The sequence below is a fragment of the Hypanus sabinus genome, chromosome X2 (genome assembly GCF_030144855.1).
Source record: "Hypanus sabinus isolate sHypSab1 chromosome X2, sHypSab1.hap1, whole genome shotgun sequence".
Classification (NCBI taxonomy): Eukaryota; Metazoa; Chordata; class Chondrichthyes; order Myliobatiformes; family Dasyatidae; genus Hypanus; species Hypanus sabinus.
This window is the reverse complement of record NC_082739.1, coordinates 7,910,858-7,933,318: the sequence shown is the minus strand read 5'-3', so window position 1 is coordinate 7,933,318 and position 22,461 is coordinate 7,910,858. Positions and strand designations below refer to the sequence as shown.

Here is a 22,461-nt window from a genome sequence, read left to right as displayed (position 1 = left end):
GCCACTTTTTTGCCCATTTCCAAATCTGATTCCGTCTGCAGACTCACTATTCCTCAACACTACCTGCCCCTCCACCTCCAAATAAATCCTACTCTTCAGTAGTTTGTCCAGTACTTTCCCTACTTCTGACTTGATGCTGATCATTCTGCTGTTTCTTGGCTAGCGCATTTCCAGAATTAGGGAACAACAGTAGCTATCATCTGATCTTGTACCCTATCTCTGGATAAGGATGATGCAAAAATCTTTGAGTTCCTGCCATCTCCTTGCTTGCTTTCCAACCATCCTGGGATAGATTTCATCAGGATCTGGGAATTTGTTCTCATTAATTCTCCTCTATCTTTAACACTTACTCCTTCCTGATATATGTGTTCCAGGTTATTAGGATACACTTCCACTAATTTTCCATCTTTCCCCCTGTGAATATTGACATGAACTATTCATTCAGGACATCACACACATCCTCTAGCTTCATGCACAAACTATTTCATTATTGACGAAGGTGAATGATCTCTTCCCAATAGGTTCTTTCACTGGATCTGAGCTAACTTCTTGGAAGATCTCAGCAATGCTTTGGCTACAAGTACGTCCCATGGCTGTTTCCTGATAAGGGTTTAAACTGTTGTTCCTTTAATAGTATATGCTACCGTACTTTGCTATATTAAGTGTGGTATCCAGATCCAATTGCAACATTATATTTTGCTGATTCCTAAGTGTCAGGCTTTCTGTAATTGTCATAATAGGATCTTGGCCAGACAGTAGGTGCATGGAAACATCAGTTTTACAATTCCCTACCGTGTCACAGGCTATCTACCAATACTTCATTGTCATTGGGTTAAAGTCCTGAATGAAACTGTAGTCATTAAAGAAGGTATCTCAATCATTTTCTCAAGGTCATTTTTGGGATAAGGAATACGACCATAAGCTATAGGAACAGAATTAGGCCATATGGCCCATCATGTCTTGTTGCGTGAATGACATTACCGGAGAAAATTACTAGTAGGTACAAAGCAGCTTCTTTATTCGACCAAACAAGGTACAGCAGGCATTATATGGAGATGCTTTCGGTGAGAAGGTCTGCTGGCTCAACATGGGGCTCGATATTTATTTGCTAAACACAAAGGACAATTCCATATTTACAAAGAATAGACAATGCTTCTCTCTTTCTTTCACTTCACTTCACACCTTCTGATTCGCATCCATCCCACAGATGCCAGCAACGTCTGGACTGGGATCCACAGGTTTTAGGAGTGCATTTGTTCCAAACTGAATTATCAATACATTATCAAGGAACAGAAGACTGGTGGCCAAAACCATTTGCTAAATGTAAATGTTCAAAACCCAGAAATCACTCTTTTAAAAAAAAATAAATTTGTATCGGGAAAGGCCAACCTAAGAGTATCTACTCAAATAGGACAGCAAAAACACCTTGCCTCGAAATCCACCCCCCCCCCCCCAATTTTGTGTGCCTCGATATCTACCCTAGCATTCCCTAATTAACTAGCAGAGAGGTTGTTCCAGAAATTTGAACAAGTCTTTAGAAATGCTGCTTCTTTTGTATGCCTGTCGGCTCTTTCCCTGCAGTCCAATTGCAGCTTAATCACATCCCTTGTCTTCACCCCTTCATTTTCTGGTTGCTGAAACACTTCTGTTCCAGGAGCACCCACAGACCCTCTCATCAAAGTACAGGAAGGAGTTGGGGTGGTCTCTGCAAGGACCTTCCGAACTGTTCAGTCGATCACTGGCCTGACTGCTGAAAGGGCCCAGCTCATTTGGGTTTGTTCCCCATTCAGACTGGGGGTGACTGCCTTCAGATGCTGTGTGCAGTCTGAAATGCCTTCGGAGTTGTGGAACTTGTGGTCTTTGCTTCAAATTAAAAATCCCTCCCCATCTATTTTCCAATATCTTTTCTAGTCTATGCTATTAAACTAATCATCTACCTTCAGCAACCAGCCTTTGTTACAGAGTACCATTATCACGCTATTCATGCTATTCACGGTTTTCCGTCATGCTCTCAGTTTCTTTTGCCACGTTCTTGGGGTCTTCTGCCTTTGCGTTTCCCCCAGGTATGTTTTCATCAGCTGTGGTCAGGTCTGATATGGCTGGCTGGTGTTCATCTCTTAGGTTCTCTGTAATTACATGGTTACTGGGTACACTCAATCCCCTGCTCTTGTCTGTGGGAGCAACAAGAGCTTTAATCCGAGTCCAATATTTCTACTGGCTGCCTCGCCGAGTTTGCACACAGACACAAGAATCGTTGGTTAAGAGTACCATCTGTGGTCCTCTCCACCTGGGGGCAAACCCTGGCCTTTCTGGCAGCACCCTCACCATGACGTGGTTGCCGGGCTGTAGAAGGACTATCTCCCTTCCCTCTGACTCTCTTTGATCAGTGATGCACTGCTGTTATTTTGCTCAGTCCTTCAACACTTTAAGTTGATTACAAAGGTCTTTCATGCATTCTGTCATTCTATCCTTGTAAGTCCCAGGCTTCCCGCAACCCGTAATTAAACCATAAGGGAGTTGCATTGCTCACCCCATCAATAACTTGTAGGGGCTGAGACCCAAAGTGTGGTTCGAGGTTGCGCACAATCTCATCAGGATTCCTGATACCAGGATACCATAAATTCCGGTGTATAAGCCGAGAACTTGGCCCTAAATTTTGGTCCTAAAATTAGGGGGTCGGCTTATACAGAGGGTGCCAAACCAATACACGGAAGACAGGTTGTATTTATTGGCTGTTTTTGAGTCAAAGTCGTTCCACTGTCGACGCATGTATTCTTTGAATGGTTTGTTTAAACTCACGTCTAGTGGCTGGAGCACGGACATCAAACCACTGGGGATGACTGCAATGTCCATATTTTCAGCTTTCAATGCTGCTTTTGTCTCACCTGACAAGTGCGCTTTGAACATCTCCCAGACAAGTAGTGACTTTTCCTTCCCGAAACCTTTGGGATGTCGACGCCACACTTCTTTAACCCACTTCAAGCAGCCTGCTTCGTTCATCCGGCAGCGTTCTTGAACGTAAACAACACCCCGTGGGAATTTCCTGAGTAATCCTTGTTTTTTGTCTGAACACAAGATCACATCTATTCATAAATTGGGTGCACCAACTTCACGTAGCTTTGAAATTTTCACTGACCTCACAGTGTTTTTCAGCCCATTTCAACGCTTGAACTCGAATAATTTTTGTGGTGACTATGTATCCAGACGATCGCTGGTGATTCACCCACTCTAAAACTTTTTCTTCCAGTTCTGGCCACTGGCATGTTTTCCTGCGGTTTGCACATTTCGTCTTTGGCATTTCCCTCAGCGTGTCCTCTGCCTTTCTACCCTCTCTCACTTGTTTCTCATTTACACTAAACTTCTTAGCAGCTGCAGAATTATTCGTTCCTTTAGCAAAGTCAACAGCTTTCAGCTTGAAGCCGGCATCATATCACATTCGTTTTAATCTTTTGTGCATGGTGGTCGCAAACTCAATACTGAGTACACGTACTGATCCCGCCACCTCATGTTATGTTTTAACGAGATTATGATGGGCACTAAATGGTTTCACGGGGGTTACATTTCAGAGGATTCTTTTCCATTGGAAACCTAATCCAAAATTTCTCTCCTTGATTTATTTATTTAGAATTCGCCTATAATGCTCTACAATGTGTAGGCCTGTTTTCTTAGCAGGTACTAGTTCACAAAAGTTCCAGGTTCCGGATCCAACAAAGTTGAGTACTGGCATGTGAGATCTTGTGATCTTTTCTGGTTAAATCAAAGACCTCTACAAAAAGGGTCGGCTTATACAAAGGTAACATGAAAAAGTTGCTTTTTTAACCTTGACAATGGGGAGTCGGCTTATACACCAGAATTTATGGTATATCAACCCATGACTTTCCCGTCTCAGCTATAGCTTTGGCTATGGCATTTTTGATTGTTCAGTTCATCCTTTCTACCATCCCTGAACTCTGGGAGTGGTAAGGTACGTGGAACCATTGTTGAACCCCTCGCAGTCAGGAAATTTCCTTCATCACTTTCCCTGTGAAATGTGCTCCCTGATCTGAATCCACTTGAACTGTGGTTCCCCACCTTGGAAGGAATTTCTCAACTAAAATCCGTTCAGCGGTGCTGACGGTGCCTGTTAGATTGAACTTTTCCAAAGTCAGCGCCATGACTTTATGAAAAATGGCTAGACTATTGTGGAATTCCTGGGGGAATCTGGCTGGTGTACATTGCCTCTCACCCAAGGTGAAGGCAAATTGGTGTTGAGACTAAAGGGAGTCCCCAAAATCCATTAGGCATATCAATAGACAATAGTTGCAGAAGTAGACCATTCGGCCCTTTGAGCCTGCACCACCATTTTGAGATCATGGCTGATCATCTACTTTGAATACCTGGTTCCTGCCTTGTCCCCATATCCCTTGATTCCCCTATCCATAAGATACCTAACTAGCTCCTTCTTGAAAGCATACAGAGAATTGGCCTCCACTGCTTTCCGAGGCAGTGCATTCCAGACCCCCACAACTCTTTGAGAGAAGAAGTTTTTCTTTAAATGACCTACCCCTTATTCTCAAACCATGCCCTCTGGTACTGGACTCTCCCAGCATTTGGAACATATTTCCTGCCTCTATCTTGTCCAATCCCTTAATAATCTTATATGTTGCAATCAGATCCCCTCTCAATCTCCTTAATTCCAGCGTGTCCAAGCCCAGTCTCTCTAACCTCTCTGCGTAAGACAGTCCAGACATCCCAGGAATTAACCTTGTGAATCTACGCTGCACTTCCTGTACAGCCAGGATGTCCTTCCTCAACCCTGGAGACCAAAACTGTACACAATACTCCAGATGTGGTCTCACCAGGGCCCTGTACAAATGCAAGAGGATTTCCTTGCTCTTGTACTCAATTCCCTTTGTAATAAAGGCCAACATTCCATTAGCCTTCTTCACTGCCTGCTGCACTTGCTCATTCACCTTCAGTGACTGATGAACAAGGATTCCTAGATCTCTTTGTATTTCTCCCTTACCTAACTTTACACCGTTCAGATAATAATCTGCCTTCCTGTTCTTACTCCCAAAGTGGATAACCTCACACTTATTCACATTAAACGTCATCTGCCAAGTATCTGCCCACTCACCCAGCCTATCCAAGTCACCCTGAATTCTCCTAACATCCTCATCACATGTCACACTGCCACCCAGCTTAGTATCATCAGCAAAGTTGCTGATGTTATTCTCAATGCCTTCATCTAAATCGTTGACGTAAATCATGATCAGCTGTGGTCCCAATCCTGAGCCCTGTGGCACCCCACTAGTCACCACCTGCCATTCCGAGAAACACCCATTCACCGCTACCCTTTGCTTTCTATCTGCCAACCAGTTTTCTATCGATGTCAATGTCTTCCCCCCCCCCCCCCCAATGCCATGAACTTTGATCTTACCCACCAATCTCCTATGTGGGACCTTCTCAAATGCCTTCTGAAAATCCATGACTGGAGAAACTTTATGTTCTGGAGACAGACCATTTAGGATTGCTACATGGCTTGCCACTATGGGATGCAATCTTGGCATGGTCTTAAGGGTGGTATAGCCTGTTGTTAATGGATATGATCCACTGGGCTTCTTTACTAGCCATATTGGTGAGTTAGTAGTCGCCGCAATCTCTCTGAGTATCCCCAAGTGTTTTAGTTCCTTCACCCTGAACAGCGGTCAGTGCGTCAGTTTTATAGGATACTGCTTCATGAGGTTTATACAGATGCCCCCTCTATTTTAACTGGGTTTATCTTTACTCGACCACAATCTTGCTTGTGTATACCCCGCACTGCTGGCTCCAGTCTCTAATGATCGGGACAGCTGCGACTATGCGACAGATTGTGTATTCTATTGGTTGTACATGTTTGCTGCCCCGACTTGTCCATATTTCTTCCTTTCCTGAATCTATAATTGCCCCTGCTTCCCTTAGTATGTCTATTCCAAGGATGGTACCCTCACTATTTGAACATACCCAGATATACACCGGAAGCTGCCTTACCCTGATTTTGTGTATCTACGTCTCACTTCTTTCTGCTTTTCACTGTTTTCCCTTCTACACCACGAATATAAATAGTCTGTCTGGTTGTTGGCAAGGGTAGGTCAGTTATTGATACCGATGCTCCTGTGTACACTAACAGATTGCTGGCCCCCTAACAATGCTGTTGTGTACATCCGTGGGTCACCAGCGCTGGCATTGGGGCTCGCTGCCACATCTTTTTCTGACCTATGAGCCATCTTTATTAGCTCTATGATTTGATTAACAGTCAGACTGGGCACTAATGGGGTGAGAGATTGTGTATCTGCTGTGACGTTCACCTGTTTTTCTTTCCTCTGTTTTTGGACAGTGTCTCCAACCATGTCCCAACAGGCCACACCTGTAGCATATCAACTCTGCCCTCCGATGTCTATTCCAGCAGTTCCTTACTTCGTGCCCTGGCTGCAGACAAACAAAATTAATTCTCTGGGACATCACAGCAGCTGCAGCCACTATGGTCACTTCATGATTTCTCTTGAACTTTCTTTGGTCTATCTCACTGGCTCACGAAACTATCGCAGAGTAGGTCGACCCCACCGTTATGTCTAAATCTAAAACTTCCTGGTGGGCTGAGCTCAGGCCTTCCTTCATCATTTTCACGAAGACTTGACTGTCCTCCCTGGATTATCCAACCCAGAATACTCCTCATACGCTCGATGTTTACGTTAATCCATGGCTGTCTCATCAGCTTTTTGAATCACTCCCATTATCATTCCCCGGTTACTCTCACCTCCTCCCAGTTGCTGCCTCACTTCCCCTTTAGAAAAGCAATATCTTTCTTCATTGCTGCTGTTCCTGGTAGTTGCCCAGATACCATCCCACACCCCCAGGTCATCTTGTCCTACGTATTCCTCAGGCACTTCGCTTTTACCAACACGTGTATATCTTTATTTCAACCATTGAAAATTGGTGAATTTCAACCAATTCCTTGAGCTTGTGCCAGAATTCTGAATTCCCACGTGCGACTGAGGGCAACTCTGACAAAATGCACTTTTTCTCCCCAGGGGTGAAAGGGTTATGAATGGTTGTAATCAGGGTCAAGGGCTGGCTTAGATCATCGGGGTTCTTGACCTGACATGGCTTGATCTCAGTAGGTGCCATCCTGACAGATATATCTGGGTAAAACCTCTTCCTGAGATACCTCCACACTAATTTCCATACCATGCATAATATAAGAGATGGGTACCAGTTAAACAGCACGTACTTAAAACGGCCAAGTATGTACTCCTCAGTCTGCCAATTTTGAGCATCTGAACTCATGATGCCTGCTGTATTCCTTTGAATCACACTTGCAAAATGTATACACTTAAAATGCAGCTCCCCGAACGAGTATATATGCCCCCACTCTGGCGTCCCGAACTGTTGGTAACCACCCTTCGCAACTGGTGGCTCCGTCCCCAGCAAATTAGCACACAGTTTCCTTGCTTACATAAATACACATACACACGCACGCTCTACTTTTATATCTACCAGTACAGCTCTTCATGTTCGTGATACCTTGTATTCCCATGCACCACAGACCTGAATAGGTCCAAGCGTGAATACTAATTTAGAAAATACTCACCCACTTAGTCTGCTAAGATCGCTGGCCACACGATGGGTCATGAAGGTATCTCACTCCTGACACCAAATGTTGTTGCATGAATGACATTGCCGAAAAAAATTACTGGGAGGTGCAAAGCAGCATTTTATTCGACAAAACAAGGTACAGCAGGGATCATATAGAGATGCTTTCGGTGGAAAGGTCTGCTGGCCCAATGTGGGGCTTGATATTTATTTGCTAAACACAAAGGACAATTCCATATTTACAAAGTATAGACAATGCTTCCTTTTGAAACTACATACAAACTTCACACCTTCTTATTTGTATCCATCCCACAGACACCAGCAGAGTCTGGACTGGGATCCATGGGTTTTACAAATACATTGTTCCAAACTGAATCCACAATACATTATCAAGGAACGGAAGACTGGTAGCCAAAACCATTTTCTAAATGTAAATAACAACCCAAAAATCACTCCCAACACTGTCTGCTCCGCCATTTCATCATGGCTGATCCAATTTTCCTCTCAGCCCTAATCTTCTGCCTCTTCCTCTCCTCACCCCCCCCCCCCCCCGTATCCCTTCATGTCCTGACCAATCAAGAATTTATCAACCTCTGCCTTATTAAATATGCTGAAGACTTGGTCTCTACAGCTGCCTGTGGCAATGAATTCCACAATTTCACTCTCTGGCTGAAGAAATTCTTCTCTGTTATACAAGGATGTCCCTCTATTTTGAGCCTGTGTCCTCTGGTCTTAGACTGTCCTACCATTGGAAACATCCTCTCCACATCTGTTCTATCAGGACCTTTCACCATTCGATAGATTTCAATGAAGTCAACCTTCATTCTTAGGAAGTCCAGTGAATACAGCCCCAGAGCCATCAAATGCTCTTCATATGACAAGCTGTTTAATCCTGGAATCATTTTTGTAAACCACTTTTGAACACTCTCCTGTTTCAGCACATCCTTTCTGAGATGAGGGGCCCAAAATAGCTCACATACTTGAAGTGAGGCCTCACCAGTACTTTATAAAGTCTCAACATTACATCCTTGCTTTTATATTTTAGTTCTCTTGGAAATGTATGCTAAGTTTGCATTTGCGTTCCTCACTACAAACTGAACTTGCAAATTAACCTTTAGGAAATCCTGCACAAGTACTCCCAAATCCCTTTGCGTCTCAGATTTTTGTATTTTCTCTCCATTTAGAAAATAGTCAACCCTTTTGTTTCTTCTGCCAAAGTGCATGACCATACATTTCCTGACACTGTATTCCATCTGCCACTTCTTTTCCCATTCTCCGAATCTAACTCCTTCTTTTGCCTGTTTCATCAAAACTACCTGTCCCTCCACCTATCTTCATATTATCTGCAAACTTTGCAACAAAGCTATCAATTACATTATCCAAATCATTAACATATAATGTAAAAAGAATTGGTCTCAACATAGACCCCTGTGGAACACTGTTAGTCACTGGCATGCAACCAGAAAAGGCTCCCTTCATTCCCACTCTATGCCTCCTGCCAATCAGCCACTGATTTGTCCATGCTGGAATCTTTCCTGTAGTACTATGGGCTTGTGAAACAGCCTGATGTGGGGCACCTTGTCAAAGGTCTTCTGAAAATTGAAGTATACAACATCACCTAATTCTCTTTTGACTATCCTTCTTGTTACTTCTTCAAAGTAATTCAACAGATTTGTAAGGCAAGATTTTCCATTGAGGAAACCATGCTGTCTTTGGCCTATTTTATCATGTGCCTCCAAGTACCCTGAGACCTCATCCTTAACAATCGACTTCATCATCTTCCTAACCACTGAGGTCAGATTACGAGGGGTGATTGATAAGTTTGTGGCCTAGGGTAGAAGGAGTCAATTTTAGAAAACCTAGCACATTTATTTTTCAACCTAGTCCTCTCCTACATTTACACACTTAGTCCAGCAGTCATGGAGCATAAGGATCTTGGACCTCCAGAAAGTGTCCACAGCAGGGGTGATTGTTAAGTTCGTGGCCTATGGTAGAAGGAGATGAGTTATACAGTTCTTGTTACATGCATATGCAGTTCAACTCTTTGAGTGATTATGCAGAAGGTTTGAAGTTGTTAACTCATCTAATACTGTAGGCCACGAACTTATCAATCACCCCGATGAGTTATTCTCTGAAGAAACTTTTGATATCCTCTTTAATATTATTGGCTAGCTAGCTTTCATATTCCATCTGTACCTTAATGACTTTTTTAGTTGCCTTCTACTGGTATTTAAAAGCTTCCCATCCTCTAACTTCCCACTAAATTTTGCTCATTTGTATGCCCTCTCTTTGGCTTTGACTTCTCTTGTTAGCCACAGTTATGTCATATTGCCTTTAGAATAATTATTCCTCTTCCTCTTTATCCTGTGCTTTGCCAATTGCTTCCAGAAATTCCAGCCATTGCTGCTCTACTGTCATCTCTGCCAGTGCTCTTTTCTCATCAATTCTGGCCAACTTCTCTCTTTTGCTTCTGTAATTTCCTTTACTCCACTGTAGTACTGATACATCTGATTTTAGCTGCTGCTTCTGCAATTTTAGGGTGAATTTGATCATTTTATGATCACTTTTCCCTCAGGGTTCTTTTACCTTCGGTTTTCTAATCAGTTCCGGTTTAATACATGTTGACTCTAGCAGTGACACTCACACCCTGAGAGTGAATATTAAAAAAAAAATTCTGACAGTGCTAGTGATTATGAATAAATGTTGTCACTCTGACTTATTATTTATCAATTATGTTCTGAGACTATTTTTCAAATTTTCTTTGACAAATATGAGATTAATTTTGTGTGTATTATAGATTATTGATATCACCAAGGTTTGCATACATAATGAAAATAAACCAGAAATCTTTTTTTTCAGTATTTGATGAATTACCTTTCCTAATGCTTTGTTGAATATATCAGGGTCAAGAAAGTGATTCTTCAGAAACATCAATACCAGGCCCTCGAATAAAACATGTTTGTAGACGGGCTGCTGTGGCACTTGGTCGGAAAAGGGCCGTGTTTCCTGATGACATGCCTACCCTGAGTGCCTTGCCTTGGGAGGAGCGAGAAAAGATACTATCTTCAATGGGAAATGATGGTAAGCCTATACAAAATTGGACCTCAGTTTGTCTGTTTCTCAAGTGCAATTTTAAAAACTTCTGGTTCTGAATATTCATTGAATTATGCTACTATGGTTTCTAAAACATGTCTTAAAATATTGACATATGAAAGTTTGAGGAGCATTAGGGATTATTTCAAACTATTAATAAAGTTTTGATCAAAATTGAATTGGAGTTCAATTTTTGCTCCAGGTTACACTTGCCTAACCAGAATTATAAAACAATTAAAACAATGTAATTAAACGTGCAGTCTCTGGTGAATGAAATCGATGATCTCAGAGCTAGGGTGCTGAATCAGAGGGACATTAGGACCACGTGTGTCGATTGTTTCACAGATTCCTGGTTAACCCCTTCCATACTGGTTGTAGGGATTCAGATCGATGGGTTTACTATATACCGTCATGATAGATCTGTAGTGTCTCTCAAAAGCAGAGGTGGAGTAGTATGTCTCATGATCAACTCTTCTTGGTGCACAAATATATCAGCGCTGTCCCAATTCTGCTCACCAGACCTGGAATATCTAGCAGTAAAGTGCTGTCCTTTGTACCTATCACGGGAGTTCTCTGGGGTCATTTTGGTAGCAGTTTATATTCCACCTCAGGCCAATGTCAAGCAGGCTTTAGGTGATCTGAGCAATGGGATCAACATGCACGGAACAGCGCACCCACCCTCGTTTTGGGGGATTTTGACCAGGCCAGTTTGAAAAAAATCACGAAGCAATTACGATCAAAAGATCACTTGCAATACCAGAAAAAACAGCACACTGGACCTTTGTTACACCACCATCAAGAATGCCTACCGTGATATTCCACGCCCTCACTTTGGGAAGTCTGATCACTTGACTGTACTTCTACTCCCTGAGTATAGGCAGAGACTGAAGACTGCAGCACCAGTACTGAGGACCAAGAAGGTGTGGACAAGGGAAGCACAGGAGCACCTTCAGGACTGCTTTGAATTGGTGGACTGGACTGTATTCAGGGATTGATCTTCGAACCTGGATGAGTATGCTGCAGTTGTTACAGACTTCATTAAAACCTGTGTTGATGAGTGTGTGCCCACAAAGACTTACTGTATATTCCCAAACCAAAAGCTGTGGATGAACCAGGAGGTACGTTGTCTTCTGAAAGCTAGATCTGTGGCATTCAAGTCTGGCGACCCAAGCCTGTACCAGAAAACCAGGTATGATTTGCAGAGGGCTATTTCAAGGGTGAAGAGACAATTTTGAATGAGGTTGGAAGTGACATTGGATGTACGGCAACTCTGGCAGGGTTTGCAAGACATTATTTCCTACAAGGTGAAACCTAATAGCATGAATGGCAGCGATGCTTCACTACCAGATGAATTCAACACCTTCTATGCCCGCTTTGAAAGGGAGAATATAACTACAGCTGTGAAGATCCCTGCTGCACCTGATGACCCTGTGACCTCTGTCTCAGAGGCCAGTGTGAGACTGTCTTTAAAGAGGGTAAATCCTCGCAAGGCAGAATGCCCAGATGGAGTACTTGATAAGGCTCTGAAAACCTGTGCCAACCAACTAGCGGGAGTACTTAGAGACATTTTCAATCTCTCACTGCTACGGGCAGAAGTTCCCATTTGCTTCAAAAAGGCAACAATTATTACCAGTGTCTGTGAGCTGCCTTAATGACTATTGCCTGGTAGCACTCACATCGACAGTGATGAAATGCTTTGAGAGGTTGGTCATGATGAGACTGAACTCCTGCCTCAGCAAGGACCCGGACCCATCACAATTTGCCTATCGTCACAATAGGTCAACGGCAGACGCAATCTCAGTGGCTCTGCACACAGCTTTAGACCACCTGGACAACAAACACCTACGTCAGGATTCTGTTCATCGACTATAGCTCAGCATTTAATACCATCATTCCCACAATCCTGTTTGAGAAGTTGCAGAACCTGGGCTGCTACCTCCCTCTGCAATTGCATCGTTCACTTCCTAACCGGAAGACCACCATCTCTGCGGATTAGTGATAACATATCCTCCTCGCTGACGATCAACACTGCCGCATCCTAGGAGTGTGTGCTTAGCCCTCTATTCTACTCTATATATACCCATGACTGTGTGGCTAGGCATAGCTCAGATGCCACCTATAAATTTGTTATTGATACAACTATTGTTGGTAGAATCTCAGGTGGTGACAAGAGGGTGTACAGGAGTGAGATATGTCAACTAGTGGAGTAATGCCTCAGCAACAACCTGGCACTCAACGTCGGTAAGACAAAAGAGCTGATCGTGGACTTCAGGAAGGGTAAGGCAAAGGAACACATACCAATCCTCATAGAGGGATCAGAAGTGGAGAGAGTGAGCATTTTCAAGTTCCTGGGTGTCAAGATCTCTGAGGATCTCACCTGGTCCCAACATATCAATGTCATTATAAAGAAGGCAAGACAGTGGCTATGCTTCATTAAAAGTTCGAAGTGATTGTGGCATGTCAACAAATATACTCAACAACTTCTTTAGATGTACTGTGGAGAGCATTCTGACAGGCTGCATCACTGTCTGGTATGAGGGGGCTACTGCACAGGACCGAAAGAAGCGTTGTAAATTCAGTTGGCTCCATCTTGGGTACTAGCCTTCAAAGTTCCCAGGACATTTTCAAGGAGCGGTGTCTCAGAAAGGCAGCGTCTATTATTAAGGACCTCCAGCACCCAGGGCATGCCCTTTTCTCACTGTTACCATCAGGTAGGAGATACAGAAGCCTGAAGGCACACACTCAGCGATTCAGGAACAGTTTCTTCCCCTCTGCCATCCGATTCCTAAATGGACATTGATCCTTTGGACACTACCTCACTTTTGCAAAAAAAATAGTATTTCTGTTTTTTGCATTTTTTTAATCTGTTCAATATACGTACACTGTATTTGTACTTCTTTATTATTAGTCTTATTATTTTTTTCTCTTCTATATTATATATTGCATTGAACTGCTGCTGCTAAGTTAACAAATTTCACGTCACATGCCGGTGATAATAAACCTGATTCTGATTCATCCAGATAATCTAAACAAGTGACATTATCTAGAGAAAGCCATTTGCACATATTTTGTTCTGTGAAATATTCACTGAATTTAGTGCTATACATTAATTGTCTGTGATGCTATTCAACTGGTGTTGAAGTGCTATTTTCAGGGCATGGTTTAGTTTAAATCAATGAAGGTAGGCACTTCAGAAAATATATAACTGTTCAAATTGTACACAAATTAATTGTAGAAAAATGCCAACATTGTGATTGTCATTTTCAGGAAGTCACTTAAAGTTTGTATTAGTTTAATTATTTAATGTACTTTTATATAAAGCCATAGTTTTACTTGCTTGGAAAAGCAGTTGTTCTTCCTTTATAATTTATCTCCATAATGTTATGATAGCTTTACTGAATCACATTGTGTTAGTTGTGAATGGTAGCCAGTGCTTAATTTGTTGAATGATAGATATATTTGAACTTGGACTATTTTTATGATTTATCACTCCACTGTAGAGTGGAGGGCATGCAGTATTTGCTCCAAAAATTTGACAGTAGTGAATGAGAATGCGGAAGCATGCAGAAGTTAGTGCCTACAATTTGGTTAAAAACTATAGTTTATTTGTGAGCTGGGAATAGTTTTGCAGTTACTGTTTCAGTCAGGTGGAAGTGTTCACAAGGTCTGACTGAAATTTGATAGCTATTCCTGGAAGCTTATGTACATGTCTGGATGCAGTTGTCTTACAGTAGTTTACAATTCAAATATTTGAGATGCTGGACTCTTAAATATTTAAACTGATTTTTACCAAGCTCTTGGAATGTTTTGTAAGCTTGGTTGAGCGTTCCCTTCATATACTGTAGTTGAGAAATGCTGTGAGTCTGCTTTCTCCACAGCATTGCTTTGGATAAGGCCTCAATTATAAACACCTATTTATACTCCAACCCTAGTGTTGTTTTAATTGAGCACTGCTAAACTGGGTTTGAAAATGAGCTAATTTACCATTGGGATGATTGGACATATGCCTCAGCTGGATGTATTGTTTCAAATACAACTTTGAAACTATGTCTGTCTGCATTTTATCCTTATTCCAAGTTTTGTGGGAAATGTAAACAGCTACATTGGTTTAGTGTATTGATATTTTCTCTTAACCTCAGTCAGGATGCACAACTGCTCCTCCCTCACCATCATACTCAACGTAGTGCCCCCGAGGGCTGTGTGCTGAGCCAATTACTATACACTCTGCTCACACATGACTGCATGGCTAAACACCAGAGCACTCACATCAAGTTCACTGATGACAGAACTGTGGTGACGCTCATCACCAACAATGATGAGATGGTTTAATAGATAGAAGAGCTCAAGGCCTGATGTCAGGCAAATGACCTCTCCCTTAATGTCAGCAAGATAAAGGAGATGACTGTCAACTTCAGGAGAACTTGCATCACTCACACTCCCCCTTTATGTTGGTGGCAGAGCAGTGGAATCTGCAAGCCTTTTCAAACTCCTGGGAGTGCACATCACACACAACCTGTCATGGTTCCAGAACACACCCTACACGGTCAAGAAAGCTCAACAATGCCTTTACTTTCTGAGGAGGCTGAAGAGAGCTTGATTTATACATCCATATTCACATGACTCTACAGATGTGCAGTAAAGAGCATCTTGACAAGCTACGTCACTGTGTGGTACGGAAACTGCACTGTGGTGGACAGGAAGGCTCTACAACATATAATCAAAACTGTCCAACGCACCTCTGGCACCAGCCTACCCAGCATCAATGATATGTATACAGAAAGGTGCTGGAAAAAGACCAGCAATATGAAAGGTCCCACTCACCCTGCTCATGGACTCTTTGTCCCACTCCCATCAGGGAGGGGGCTACTTACCACTAGACTCAAAAACACTTACTTTCCCCAAGCAGTACGACGGATCAACACCTCCACCTGCTAACTCCACCACTACTTTATTATTTTCTATCAGTCACCTGTTGTACAGCCTAACTTCACAATCTATGTATAAAGTCTTCTTATGAAGTTAAATCTAGCGACATAGGTGTGACAATAGGGCTTTGCTTCCAGATGAGCTCAATGCCTTCTATGCTCGCTTTAATTGGCAAAGCACGAGGGAACCATCGTGGATTCCCACTGCCCCCAATGATCCTGTGATTTCAGTCTCTGGGGCTGACGTGTGAGCAGCATTCAGAAGGGTGAGCCCACAGAAAGTATTTGGCCCCAGACGGATTAACTAGCCATGTACTGAAGACCTGTGCTAATCAACTGCTGGAGCGTTCACTGAGATCTTAACCTCTAGCTTCAGCAGTCTGAAATACCCACCTGCTTCAAGCAGGCTTCAATTGTACATGTGCCTAAGAAGAATGTAACCTGCCTCAATGACTATCGTCCAGTAGTACTTGTATCCATAGTGATGAATTGTTTTGCAAGGTTGGTGATGAAACATATCAACTCCTGCTTGGGAAGTGACTTGGATCTGCTCCAATTTGCCTACCGGAACAACAGGTCCACAGCAGATGCTATCTTGTTGGCTTTTCACTCAACCCTGGAACATCTGGACAGCAAAGATGCATATAACAAAGCAAAGATGTTCTTTATTGACAACCATCATCCCCTCAAAACTAATCAATAAGGTTAAAGACCTTGGCCTCAATACCTCCTTGTGCAATTAGATCCTTGATATCCTCATTTGCAGACCCCAGTCTGTTCGGATTGGGAATATCTCCTCCATGATCTCCATCAGCACAGGTGCACCCACAAGGCTATGTACTTAGCTCCCTGCTCCACTTGCTAGGCACAATTCCAATGCCACGTTCAAGTTTGCTGATGGTACCATTATTTTTAGATTGAATCAAAAGTGACAAAGCATATAAGGGGGCAAGACCAAGGAGCTGATTATTGACTTCAGGAGTTGGAAGCCAGAGGTTCATGAGCCAGTCATCAGCAGACTGTAAGAGGTGGAGAGGATCAGCAATTTTAAATTCCTTGGTGTTATATTTTGGGGGACCCATCCTGGGTCCAGCATACCAGTGTAATTACGAAGAAAGTACTGCAGCGCCTCTACTTATTTAGGAGTTTGCGAAGATTTGGCATGACATTTAAAAGTTTGACAAACTTCTTATTGATGTGCAGTGGAGAGTATAGTGACTGGAAACATCACAGCCTAGTATAGAAATACTAGTACCATTGAATGGAAAATCCTACAAAAAGTGATGCATATGGCCCAGTCTATCACAGGTTACCTCCCCCCACCACCACCATTGAGCACATCTACAGAAATCGTTGATGCAGGAAAGTAGCATCCATCTTCAGGGACCCCCACCACCACCATTGAGCACATCTACAGAAATCGTTGATGCAGGAAAGTAGCATCCATCTTCAGGGACCCCCACCACCTAGGCCAAGCAAGCTTCTCACTGCTGCCATCAGGAAGGAAGTATAAGAGCCTCAGGACTCACACCACCAGGTTCAGGAACAGTTATTACCCCTCAATCATCAGGCTCCGGAACCAAAGGAGCTAACTTTCATAGTCTGTTTCATTGATTCCATTATGACTATTGTTCTGTTATGGATCTGTTGAGTATGCCTGCAAGGAAATGGATCTCAGGGTTGTTATATGGTGACATGTACTTTGAACTTTGTATCACCTATTTATTGTGTGTTTTTATTGTTCTGTTTTTTTTTGCACCGCATCAGGTCTGGAGTAACAGTTATTTTGTCCTTTACACTTGTGTACAGGAAATGACATGAAACTATCTTGAATCTTGAAAGTAATTTAGCAGAATTCAAAGAGTAAAGGGAACAGTGATTTGTGTTTAATTATGCACTACAGTCGGCCCTCCTTATCCGCGAGTTCTGCATCTTCAAATTCAACCAACTGTGAATTGAGAAAACCCGGAAGTGCTCTTCTAGCACTTGTCGTTCGAGGATGTACAAACTTTTTTTCCTTGTCATTATTCCCTAAACAATGCAGTATAACAACTATTTTACATAGCATTTACATTATATTAAGTATTATAAGTAATCTAGAGATGATTTGAAGTATACGGGAGGTTGTGTGTGGGTTATTGTGGATCGGGATCGAAAAAATCAGAAGTTCTCTTACTAATGTAAGTCGGAACAGGTACATCCGGTATTATTTAGCGTTAGTTAGTCAAACATTTGTCGTAGCATATAATATATATTTTACCTTTCTATGCATATAAAACGCTTAAGAACGTATGTTTCAGTGCCGGGAGGATCAAAAACCTAAAACCCAATAATTAAACCACTGTGTTTCTTAGTAATAATTGTAGCTTTCATCGGGGCAGGGCCTTTCTGACTTTATCCTTTAAAATTGTTCCGATTGTTGACCGACGTAGCTTAACGCTTTTCCAATGACTGATGACATTTCAGCTCTTTCTGATCGCTTTATTATTTCCACTTTATTTTCGATCGTGATTATTTTCGTGAACAGAAACACTGTGGATTAAGAGCTGCACCGCTGGGTCTTAATGTCCACCACACTGAGACAGGTTAAATAAGGTCTGGGGTTCCGCTGGGTCCTAAGGTCCACCGCATTGAGAGAGGTTGCATAAGGGTCTTGAGCATCCATGTTTTTTGGTATTCGCGAGGGGTCCCGGAACCAATCCCTTGCGGATAAGGAGGGACGACTGTACCTGGTCTGGGAGAATTTGCATGGGCTGTTCCAATTCAACTGTTATCCCAATGATAGAGTACAAATTAGAGCAAAAAATGTTCAGTATAATCAACTTTCTGAAATTGAGAACAGTACCTGACTAATGCTCTGTTTTATGTTTAGTGGATTTGGCCGAGAATGAAGTTCTTTTGGCTATGTGTTTTATATTGTAATTGCTTAAACATTTTGGCTAAATCACTCCAGACAGAAAATGTAAATTGTGTTAAATTATTCCTGCTTTGAGCTTTCACTTGTTAAGGGAAGTTCAGATAGGTCACTCTGTAAAAAGAGGATTGTGCTAGTGTAAATGAGTAACCACTAAAAAACTCTATAAGTAAAGAATTGTCTTGTCTCTCAGAGTAGGCTAGTATGTAGAGTCTTTATTTCCTTTGGTGACTTGAATTCCTTACAATGGAAAACTATAATGCTAACAAGCATGGACTTGCTCAACATGATATCAGTCTATTATAATATGTCAATCTAAAAGCAATTAGCCATAAGTGTATTCATTTTTTGTCCATTAAGTAAAAATACGCAGAAGTGCCAGGTCATTTCTGTGGATGAGGTGTGATCTTTGTGATAACAAAAATAATTGGCTGTTATAACCTGGTTAAACCAAAGGCTTAGTCTGTTCTTTTGTGATGCATTATCATTGCATTAATATTTTGTATGGTGATTTTTTTTCAGTTGGCTAATGATGATGAATCCATCTTGAGTTTTTTAATTCCATATATATTTGAGTGATGTTATTTCAAAAGACAGTGTAAGGATTATAGCTTTAAGTATCTATCTGTATTATGAAATACAAATAGTCCTTGTTTGATTTGAGCACTTGAATTTTAAAGTTTTTTTCTTTCTGACTCCAAGGATGTTTTTTAATTATTGCTTGACAAAATTGATTAATGAGCAATTTTCTGTTGCTGCAGGCTGCAAGGCGGGGGTGTACTGTGATTTTAATTTCATGTATCGACCTCCTGCCACTTTTTGGTCCCAATGATTATACCTCATTTAAGAAGGTAGAGGATGCAGTCATTCATGCTTTATTCAAAGTTTCACTCAAGTCGAAGTAAACCCACTTTACAGTCTGTCTGGAAGTGTGTTCCAGAAATGATCTGCTAATCTGATGGCTTGTTTGTTTTCTTTTACTGACACAGGAGTTTGGTTCCTTGGTTTTTTCACAGGCAATTTCTCACTGTCATTGCCTGTAGAATGAATATCCTTTTCTGATCAACTTTGGCAAATATTTTCAAACTTTCCACCGTTATCAGGTGACTGTTTAGCACATCAACAGGCACAGAGCATTAAAAAGCAGGTTGAAAGTAGACCAATGTCTTGACCAAGCCTGTTCCAACAGTAAGACCATGGCTGATTTAAATCTTGGACTCAGCACCACTTTTTTTCCCTTAACTCTCTCGATTTTTGGCTCCTTTGTATTTTAAATGTTTGTCATTATCTTCCTTGAACATATCCAATGACTCCATCTCCACTTGTAGAGAATTTCGCAGTAATAATCCTATGAGAGAAGTTTCTCTTCATTATTTTTTAAAAATTTGCAGCCTCTTTGAAAAGTTGTTTTAGATGTGCCCACTAGGGGAAGCATCCTGTTAGTTATCCTTAAAATCTAATGTGATTCAGGAAGATTTTCATTGAGTTTAAATTTTTAAACTCCATAAAGTTTGGGTTCAGTCTGCACAACCTGTCTTTACAAGGCAGCTTTTGATTTCAGGAATCAGCCAAGTGACCCTTCTCTGCACTGTACATGCTTTCTTAAACTAGCAACCAAAACTGTGTGTAGTACCAGATGTAGCTTATATTCTGCAGTTATTTTCTATTTGGCACCTTTAGAAGTGTCTTCTGGAAATCAAAACACACTGTATTTACCCGCCCTGCTACTGCTTTAACATGCCCTATTCCTCGCAGCTTCAAAGGACTCTAGCAAATTTGCCAAATGTTTGTATAACTGTTGACTCAGCTGGATTGTCGTATAATTTTTTATATGATCAGCTGTTTCTTTTTCTCAATGGATTCCAGTATTTTCCCGTAGCCGCTGACATTCCCCATTCTCCCTATACTTACTTCCAGTCACCTTAAAATTATGTACCTTCATATTAGCCATTTTCACCTTCGGGAATATTCTCTGGCTATCCACTCAATCTGTGCCTCTTATCATCTTGTACACTTCTATCTATCAAGTCAGCTCTCATCCTCCTACGCTTCAAAGAGAAAAGCCCTAGCTTGCTTAACCTGTCTTCATAAGGCATGCTCTCCAATCTAGGCAGCATCCTGGTAAGTCTTCTCCACACCCTTTCTAAAACTTCCTATCCTTCCTATAATGAGGCAACTACAAATGAACGCAGTATTCCAAATGTGGTCTAACCATTGTTTTATAGCGCTGCAACATTATCTTGCGGCTCTTGAACTCAGTACTGGATTATTGAAGGCTAAAACACTTTATTAACCACCCTACCAACTTGCCTGACAACTTTTTGGGATATTTGGATATAGGCCCCAAGATCACGCTGTTCCTCCACTCTGCTAAGAATCCTGTCATCCAAGTGTAGCTTTCCAAAGTGTATAACCTTACCTGCCTCTGGATTCTGGATTCTCTGGATTGAACTGCCAACTTTTCCAATCCTTTGGGGCTATCCAGGAATTTTGTTAGATTACCTCTACTGTCTCTGCAACCAATTCCTTTAAGATCTGAGGAAGTGGGCCATTTAGACCAGGTGACTTGTCAGCATTTAGTCCTGTTAATTTGTTGTTTTTTTTTAAGTGAAAGATTTTTAGTTCGTCTTTTTTTTGTATTCCTCATGACATAAGAGGTGGCTAGTTGGCCCATAGGGTCAGTGCTGGATCTTGGTATTCCTATCAGGTACACTCCCACATTTCACTATCACACATTAATTATCCTCTGAGTTTCCTGCCACCAACCTCACCTTAAAACAATTTAGATCCTATTTCTCTCCCCACCCCCCCCAACAAGGCAGCGCTTGAGCAAAGTTTCAGTCAGCTCATTGTTTCCAAGCAATTTAACATATAATGACTTCTGTAGGATTCAATATGAACAAAATGAGAGGGATACTGCTCAATTTGGGATACTTTGTAAAGCACAATATTATTTAAATGTGTGATAATGCACGAGGACAATGGAAGATTTTGATTTTATTTGAGAGGGTAGTGAGAAAGTTGAATAGTTAATGTGATTAAGTGGCAAAGATGAAGCAGAAATAGTAAAAAAAATATTCATATGGGAACTGGGTAGATATTTAGGGAAAGTAACTGAAGGTTTTTAAGGGAAATTAAAGTCTTATATTTTTCATGCTTGCTTCAGGACCAGCAGCTAAAATTGGATGCTGTCATGTACAGTCCCACCTTCATTTAGAATGTTGCTTCTATATGAAGATTGAGTTTGTAAGTGTGCAGATTGTATAGGGAAATGTCACATATTGGGATAGCCAACATGATGAGTGCTCTTAACTTTTTGTCCATCAATGTTTCGGAGTTCTATCCCACTGGGAGTTCAGTTTTCTGTAGTTCTAGTATATTGAATATGGGGGGGGGGGGGGGTTTATTAGTTCACAATCTAAATAACATCAGGCCAACAAATTTAAAAAAGTATCGCAGAACGGAGACAGGTATGCTTGAATTCCTAAATATTTAGCTGCTGGCATCAAAAGGTATATATTTTGCCTTTGTTTGACTATTTGTACATATCTGAGTCATATATTAGAACTAGTGAGTTGGATATAAATTTTAAAAATAAAGTTCCAATGAGCTAAAAGTAATAAAGTTTTTGTTGTTGATGTAAAAATTCTGACATCTGTAACTTGGTATTTAAGGTGGTAAACATAATGATTTGTGCATGTAACTTCCTCTTGTTAATGCGTAAAGGCAAACAAAATTCGTCTCTAGGAATCAACAAATCACCAGAAAACCTGGGGCATGGAAAAAATTGTTCTTATAAAATTTGTGCACAAAATATTATTTGTTTTCAACTCTTATTCTTGACACTTGCTTAGATGATGTTTTGTATTGTGGAAAATCACATTATGGACTTTTTTCCAGGAATGCAACCTCCTTGCA

The 22,461-nt window shown here is 41.5% G+C and overlaps 1 protein-coding gene across 4 annotated transcripts in view; it reads left to right on the top strand.

Annotated features, from left to right (window-relative positions):
* kmt2a (lysine (K)-specific methyltransferase 2A) overlaps positions 1-22,461 on the top strand; it is a 174,986-nt gene that overhangs the window by 43,211 nt on the left and 109,314 nt on the right. For all 4 annotated transcript variants that reach the window (XM_059956887.1, XM_059956888.1, XM_059956889.1 and 1 more), the window contains exon 4: positions 10,515-10,692. In XM_059956887.1, the coding sequence (XP_059812870.1) occupies positions 10,515-10,692 (178 nt within the window). The remainder of the gene's footprint in view (positions 1-10,514; positions 10,693-22,461) is intronic.